General features: G+C 38.3%; 1 protein-coding gene across 1 annotated transcript; it reads right to left on the reverse strand.

The window, feature by feature from the left end:
- Positions 1–884: 884 nt before the first annotated feature.
- Positions 885–7,495, reverse strand: LOC133036849 (uncharacterized). Its single transcript, XM_061113610.1, has 5 exons — positions 5,548–7,495; positions 4,923–5,375; positions 3,175–4,811; positions 1,167–1,359; positions 885–1,084 (listed from the first exon to the last, which is right to left on the reverse strand). Exons 1-5 carry the CDS (start codon positions 7,493–7,495, stop codon positions 885–887), a joined length of 4,431 nt encoding a protein of 1,476 aa, XP_060969593.1.
- Between the last annotated feature and the right edge of the window lie 983 nt (positions 7,496–8,478).

Genomic DNA, 8,478 nt, shown 5'->3' on the forward strand with positions numbered 1-8,478 from the left:
GATCTAGGATCAACTAGGCGATATTGACTTAAATAGATATTACGGTAAGTTTAATAAATCTAAGTCAAAGTTCAATATCGGTTCCTTCCGATGCATACTCCATGCACCCAACCTGAGCTTTACTTTAACCAATGCTCTGGAAAGAACATAGCATTTCTCCAAATGCAAGTAAACTCTGTTGTAGATTATCATATCAGTAAAACCCTGTGTCTGATAAATCTAGGAATCTTTATTCACATAGTCATGTTTACTTTCTAATGTGTTGACAACACAATAAACAGGATCAAGTATGTGAAAAGGGTTTCAAATGAATTTATAAATCAAATAGACAAACAATTGATAAGATGAACCAAAACATACACAAATGAATGAAAAATACTTCTGTTTCTTTATTGATGTTGAATAAAATGGATTACATTGATATGGAGTTTTATTTAGGGCATAAAACCCAACAAATAGTATGCATACTGGTATTGAGAAAAGAGGGGAAATTGATAGCCTGATTAATGAACAAGATAGAAGGTGGGTTAAGGGTGCTGAGATCATGAATTGCAACATTAACGGAGGGAGGGTGAGGGTACTAAAAGTGCACAATTCTGTCAGTAACCTTTTTTCCACAAAGGAGGATAGTAAAAGGAGAGGGAGGAAGGGAAGGACTCTCATCGCATTTTTGCAGATATGCACTACAGTAGGCTGCTAACTAGAAGTAGAAACTATAGGCGAATTCGCGTCTTGCTGTTAAGTAAGGTGGAAGCTAGCTACTTGCTTGTTAAAGGTGCTTGCCCGCGGCTATTCGTAGATTTGGAGTTCTATAGCCGATTGTGCTACTTTCAATCCTTAGTAGCAGGTATTAGGTGAGAGGGCACCTATATCACAGCGGTTACTTATTTCCTAGTATGATCAAGTTTTCCACAAAAGTAACAGAAATCAGGCAGCCTTTCATATTTAAAGAACAACCATTTGATGATCTCCCTACCTGTTTTAATAAACTGAAGATTCAGACCCCTTCTAAGAGGAAAATTTACATCAAGAAGGATTCTCATCCTCAGGTAAGGCCCAATACCCTTCCCAATAATAGTTTTATCTACCTCAATAAGATCACCCACCTTAGAAGCAATGAATTTTGCTAGATCATAGGATTTACACATAAAAGGGATCGCATAAACCTGGATCCAAAATGGCATAGTGAAGATACTCATGAGTAATGGGAAAAGAGTTATGAGGAGCTGCAAAAATTGTGACACTTTGAGAAAAGTGCCATGACTGACCCTCTGGAATTCTACCCTTATCCCCCTCACACTCAAAGGTCACCAAGAAAAGCCCATTAGCATGTTCAGAAACTACAATAGGGATACGACACTGCAATGACCAGATTTCAGATAGAGTTTTCATCAAAGAGGGACGGTTAAAGTGTCGAATGGTGTGCAACTTAAGAAGAAGACTAATGAAAAAAGGGGCCTCGGTGGGGTTAATATCATAGGTAAAAATAGTATTTTCTTCAGGGGTTAACACTAGGGCATTCGAAACATTGGAAAGAAAATCATCCATAATGAAAAGAAGAGGAAGCAGTACTAGGAACATGGTAAAAGAAACACAATAAAACTAGACATGGAGACTAGTATACCTGCTACGAGCTTTAAATAGGAAAAACCAAAAAGCCTTTTGTATCCTTCTGGAGGATTTCCCAGTCTCATCTCTGATAGTAGGAGAAGTAGCCTAAATGATGAAGGGGGTCTAATTAGCCACCATTTTCAAAGTTCTCGCCTCCATTTTGCCAAGATCGAAGCATTTATCCAGATTAATTATGAGGTTTTTGCAAGAATGGGAGAAGAAGAAAAGATGAAAAAGCCAGATGGAAGTTTTTGACGAAGGAAGAGAGAAAGACTTGAAATTAATGCTCTGCCAAAGATAATTAAGACTATAGAAAGGGACAATATCTTCGTCAGAGCAATTAGTGCTTCAATTAAAGCTAGAAATAGTTAATCTAAAAGGAAAAGAGTAGTTGAGAGGACAGAAACCACCACAACACATCTTTGGGTGGACCAGAAGAACTATGTTTGGTGCCAAAGGGAGGAAGCACATGCTAGAACGCTCAATTTTTGGGATTTCTAATTAATTGAACAGAGATAAACATGCAGTAGGGCTTGATAAAGAGAGAATGTGAAATGGTAGTATTCCATAAATGTAATGTTGTAACAAAGGTATTTGTTATCTAATGAAGTTACAACTTTGAAAAAAAATTAATTAAATAATTAAAAAGGGTTCATTTCATGTCATCCTTTGTTAATATTTGGTACGGAACAATACTAATAAAGTTTTATATTTTGGAGAAAAAATTAAACTAGTAACATATTTTGACGTCTCTAAGATATTAAGATCATATGGCCTTGATTATATAGTAATAATAATAGTATTATTTAGTTTATCAAAACAATAAGAATAATAGTATTAATTCTGTCTTTTTATGGCATTTATTTATTGGCTAACAATTTTTAATTAGTGGATCCCACTATTCACTTGGATGGTCTCCACCCAAAAAAATATACAACACTAATAATAAAGCAAAAAAAATTTTGCAAGAAAATAAAATAAAAATAAAGCTATAAAAATTGGTAGCCACAATTTCTGAAGTCCAATCCACAGCGTTGGGAGGCTGGATGGCATTGCCTAATTGGTTTACTTAATTCAAAACTCCTCTTCTCTCTATCATCATACAACTCAATACTCATATCTCACACGTACAAATAATTGACAATAAGTTTTCAAATAAAAAATTGAAACATTTACACACTTTGATATTTCATTTGAGGCCCTCAAAAAAAAAATATATTTCATTTGAACTTTTAAAGGCTACCCATTGATTGACCATGACTATACAGTGACACCGTTAACTTAATTTTGTAGAGCAATTTTATGTGAGCCATGATAATTAATAGTTTTTTTTTTATGAAATTCTATAAATAATAATAAAAAAAATAATAATTGTAGGGGTCACTACATGGTGCCCATGTGGCAATACAACTGGTACATATCTTAAAATCTAACATCACTCTCAATTTTTTTTACTCTATTCTTTTTTTTTTTTTTTTGAGAAATTTCCAATATTATTATAAATCAACAGTCATTTATAATAATAGAGAAAATAGGATAAGGTATTTCTCTTATCCAAGATACATCTTCATCCAACTCTAGAGCGTACCTAGCCAAGCCATGGGCAGCTTTGTTAGCCTGCCTACGAGCATGGATAATAGTAACTCTAGGGAAAGAGGATAAAAGACAACGAACATCATCGATTAAATCTGCAAAACATGATAAATCCTTATGAGAAGAGTTTAGAGCAGAGGAAACTCGTAGCGCATCTGTTTCCACCATAGCAATTAAAAAAGGATATTGTTTAACCCAATTGAGACTATGAAAGAGCGCCTTCGCTTCCATTTCATCACTACGAAAGCATCCTTGAACTCGTTTAGAGAGGGCAGCGATCACTGCTCCTTTATAGTTGCGAACTACAGCGCCAATTCCTAGTGTTTGATCTTTAAAATTTGCTGCAGCATCAACATTCATTTTAAGTTCATTCATAGCTGGAGGAGTCCAAGAAATGTTGTCTAAGAGCTGCTGACGTGGGACACTGCCTGCTGCATCAGAATTGTTATGTGGAAATTGTGCTGCTGCTGCTGGGTGCTGGTGCGAGGCAGTTTGAGGTTGCAGTTCAGTATGGTTCTCTCTAAACTGCTGACATGGTGATCGGCTAGGAGCAGACATGGTGTGTAGTGTTGGCATTCCTTGAGAGTTTACAGCCGTGAGGTGAGGACCTTGAACAAATTCTTGGTTGGAGGAAGTTTGGTGTACAGGTCTTGATTGGGAAGTGGCATTTCGGTGTGTAATTTCCTGCTGCAATTTTTTGCAGGATAAGCCCTTGGCACTTCTATTTTTCTCAATGTAATTCAAAGCAAAGGATGCAATTGAAATAGGATCTCTTGGTAAGCCACCATGTAGTACTTTGTTCCTATCATTCCAAATGCTCCACATAACACATATGATTTCTTCAACATCCATTTTTTCCATTGTAGTTGCCAAATGAATTAGATAATCTCCATTAAACATACTGTGAGCATGGTGATAATCAATTAGAAACTTAGTACCTTTCCAAACAGCCTTGGCGGATTTACATGAGAACAAGGCATGTCCAATTGATTCCCATGCATGTTTACACCTTGAACATAAAGCAGAGTCAATTACATTTCGTTTGTGCAAACCTGTGGCAACCGGTAGGGCATTTTGGACAACTTTCCAAGCAAATATTTTAACCTTTGGGGGAATTTGCAATGCCCAAAAATATTTCCACCACGACTTGTGATCATCCGAGGACGATTCTTGGTGTTTCTCAGAGATAGAGCTTGCAAGGTGAAAGCCTGATTTGACACTGTATAGACCATTTGTAGTATGATGCCAGAAAAGCCGATCAGTTGACTGGTAAAAGCTTAAAGGGGTAGTGAGGATCCGATCAATATCAATTTGGGCAAAATCTTCATGTAAGAGAGGCAGATTCCATTCCATAGTATCATGTATGTAAGTAGATACTGGCGTGGATGGTTCCCCTGAGAAGTATATTAGCTTGAACTCATCATGTCCTGGGATCCAAGGATCAATTCCACATCGTACATGAAAACCATTACCAATCTTGTACCGCAGTCCCTTAAGAAGTAGCTCTCGACCCCAGTGAATTCCTTGCCATGTTAAAGATGGGGAGTGACCCTTGTGTGCTTCCAGAAAGGTGTTACTTGGAAAGTATCTGTGCTTCAAAAGACGAGCTAAAAGGGAGTTTGGATTATCGAATAATCATTAAGTTTGTTTGGCTAGCATAGCTTGATTAAAATCAACGAAGGATTGAAAACCCATTCCTCCTTCAAACTTGGATTTACAGAGTAACTTCCATCTTTTCCAATGTATTTTAGACCCATCCTTATTAGAACCCCACCAAAAATTTTCCATCATAGACTCTATTTGATTGCAGAAACCCAATGGCAAGCGAAAACAACTCATTGCGTATGTAGGAATCGATTGCACCACCGCTTTCAAAAGTACTTCTTTCCCCCCAATAGAAAACAGTTTGTCATTCCAAGCAGTTAGGAGCTTCCATATTCTGTCCTTGACATTACTAAATAACTCCTTCTTGTTATGACTTGAGTATGCAGGAAGACCTAGGTAAGTCTCATGACATTCACAGATTGGCATCCCCAAAGTTTGGCTGAAGAAAGTTCTTGCATCGTGTGAAGTGTTGGGTGAGAAAGACATGATTGACTTGTTGGTATTAAGGAATTGTCCTGAAGCTTGACGGTAGATCTCCAAAATCTTTTTTATGGCTAAAGCAGACTCTGATTTGCATGGCAGAAAAGGAGACTATCATTAGCAAATAACAAGTGAGATACCGACGGAGCTTGCCTTGTGAGCTTTAATCCCAACAAATTTCCCATATGCTCTTCATGGTGTAGCAGCCGTGAGAGACCTTCTGAACAAATTAAAAAAGGTAAGGCGACAAAGGATCACCTTGACGAAGTCCTCTTGTTGGCCAGACATTGCCCACAATTTCTCCATTTAGCTGAAAGGAGAAACTATTGGACAATAAAAACCGCATAATGAGAGAGATCCATTGATGAGCAAAACCCATTTTTTCCATTACCGCAGACAAATAATCCCATTCAACTCTATCAAAAGCCTTGCTCATATCCAGCTTGAGCGCCGAAAAACCCTTATTGCCTTGAGTCTTGTGTTTGAGGTGATGAACCAATTCAAAAGCAACAAGAATGTTGTCAGTGATCAGACGGTTTGGGAGGAAAGCACTCTGATTCTCAGATATCACGAAAGGTAGAACATCTTTAAACCGTAGCACTATCACTTTGGAAATCAACTTGTAAATCACATTACATAGACTAATAGGTCTATAATCCCCCATGGCTTTCGGTTTTTTGATCTTTGGGATGAGAGTTATGATTGAGTTATTTATTCTGCTCATATCATGACCCTCATTCAAAACTCCAAGGACTACATCTGTGACATCGGTGCCTACATGATCCCAACAATGTTGATAAAACATGGCAGACATACCATCACTGCCAGGGCTTTTGTCAGGACTCATTGAGTGAAGAGCATCAAGTACTTCTTTGTCTGAAAAAGGACGTAACAGCGAGTCGTTCATTTCAGCAGTAACAGTAGTGGGAATTGCATGTAAAACCTGCTGCAAAGCTTCTGTGTGTGTACCCGAAGCAAAGAATAAGTCCCCAAAAAAATTGCAAATAACATCAGTCATCCCGTGCTTTGAAGTGACAACAACACCATCCTCATTATGCAACGATTTGATTGTGTTGTTGGTCTTTCGTGAAGACGCATAAGCATGAAAACATTTTGTATTCTCATCTCCACATTGTAACCAATCAATTCTTGATCTTTCCTGCCAATAAACCTCTTCTTGGGAGAGCAATTCATCTAGAGTATCCTCCATTTTTTTTAGATTGCACATTGAAACATCAGTTCGGACTTGTTGGTTATTAAGAAGTTCTACCTCTTTATGAGCAGCTGTGATTTTCTTCTTGAAATTGCTATATTTATGGTGATGCCATTGTTGTAAAGAACTGGAACAAGCCTCTATATTAGTGCAGAAATTGTCAATTGCAGTACCTTGCAAACTTTTTTTCCAAGTCTGATGGATGATATCGGTTGCTGCAGAATCGGACAGCCATAATTTTTCAAATCTGAACCGTGAGAGCCTCTTAACTTCAGGTTGTTGGTGTGCCAAAGGAACAACTTCAACTGTTATTGCTCTATGGTCTGATTTATAATAGTCCAGGTGTTTGGTTAAAATCGGCTGAAAAGTATTACTCCATTGATCATTTACAAAACACCAATCAAGCCTTTCCTTCATTGCATTGACATTGTGACGCCCTTTAATCCAAGTGAAAGGATCTCCGTCAAAAGGTTGCTCATAAAGGTAGCATATGTCCAAAACTGATCGAAATTTGTCCATTTGTTGCTCACATCGTAACGCCCCGCCATGTTTATTTTCATTTGAAAGAATTTCATTGAAATCGCCAATCACAAGCCAAGGCATCAAAGGAGCGACATCCTTACATCTCTCAAGGAGTTTCCAGGTGTGAATTCGATTGTGAGTTTCAGAAGCGCCATAAAAAGCAGAGAAATGCCAAGATGGCCCATTATCACACTTCATGTAGCAATCAAATATATTTATATTATAATTAAGAAGATTTACATCTACATTGTCTTTCCATAACAAAAACAAACCCCCACTTAACTCGACCCTAGGAACCTCTAACCCATTAGGAAAATGTAAAGCTTGACGAAAACGAGTAACTTCATTACATACTAATTTAGTTTCCATAATAAATAATACATGAGGAGATTGTTGCTTCACAAGCAAACGAAGTTGTCTGAATGCGCTAGGATTCCCCAAACCACGCGCATTCCAGCTAAGGATTTTCATGGCTGGTTGCGGGGCTGTGAGACAGCCTCCGCAAAGTTGTCCAAAGAAACGGATGGATCTGCATCAGTGTCAGAAGCATTCCGGTTCACCTCAGCATCAGTGGACAGAACTGAATTTGAGGAAGCAAGTTGAAGACCCCTGCAATGCTTAAGAGCCTTTCTCATTGACAAGTTTCCTGGCAGTCTCTTGGAAGATCGGTTTGGTGACTGGTTTTCTTTGCCAAAAGATGCAGCAGTAGTCATGGAGATTGTGGAATCGGTTATGATAGGAGCGTGGACTTGTGGGCTAGCCATGTTGGAGAGGGTGGTGTAAGTATCTGAGTTGCTTACATCAGGCGGATATGTAGCAACATATCCCATAGGTGGTCCAATGTTTGGCATAAAAATATCAGATAAGTCAATCTCAGTTGTGGAAGAAGGTAAAATATTGGGTGAGGATGGTGATGGAACTGTGGGAATTTTGGTTTTTCCATAAACTTGTGTAAGTGTTGATACCTTTGTTGCTGGAGGTGATAGATGAGTAATTTTTGGCCCATTAATTGTATCAGGAAAAGCAGAAGCACCCTTATGAGTTGGTGGACTGATGTTCATCGTTGCTTTATTTTTCCCTGCATCCTTAACCTGAGATGTATGAGCCATTGATGTGTCATTATGCACCAGAGAAGCCGAGTTTAAAGTTGCTGGTGTAAAGGAGAAGGCACCACTGGTATGTGAGGAATTGATTTCGAAGATGAAAAATTCCCATTATCTAGATCTGAATTGGTGATGCCACTAGGATATACATTTTTTTGGCCTGATGATTCCCCATATAGCAGTGTTGTTTGCTGTGGCTGACCACGAAGAGACAAGGCAGGGATGGTACTTGTTATGGTTTTCCTTGCAAGTCGAGTAACTAAAGGCCAAACATGGCCTTTGGAGAAATCTGTCCTGTATCGATCGTAACCAGAAGTTGGCAAGGCAGCCCCTTTGATTGCAGGCCCATAA

Source organism: Cannabis sativa, chromosome 4, assembly GCF_029168945.1.
Source record: "Cannabis sativa cultivar Pink pepper isolate KNU-18-1 chromosome 4, ASM2916894v1, whole genome shotgun sequence".
NCBI lineage: Eukaryota > Viridiplantae > Streptophyta > Magnoliopsida > Rosales > Cannabaceae > Cannabis > Cannabis sativa.

Excerpts from the sequence above, each read along its gene's own strand:
- LOC133036849 (XM_061113610.1), bottom strand. The coding sequence starts at position 7,495 with ATGAAAATCCTTAGCTGGAATGCGCGTGGTTTGGGGAATCCTAGCGCA. Across the intron at positions 5,376-5,547 it reads AACAAGAGGACTTCGTCAAG|AGTCTGCTTTAGCCATAAAA; the intron begins GTGATCCTTTGT and ends CATGCAAATCAG. Across the intron at positions 1,085-1,166 it reads CTATGCCATTTTGGATCCAG|ATAAAACTATTATTGGGAAG; the intron begins GTTTATGCGATC and ends TTATTGAGGTAG.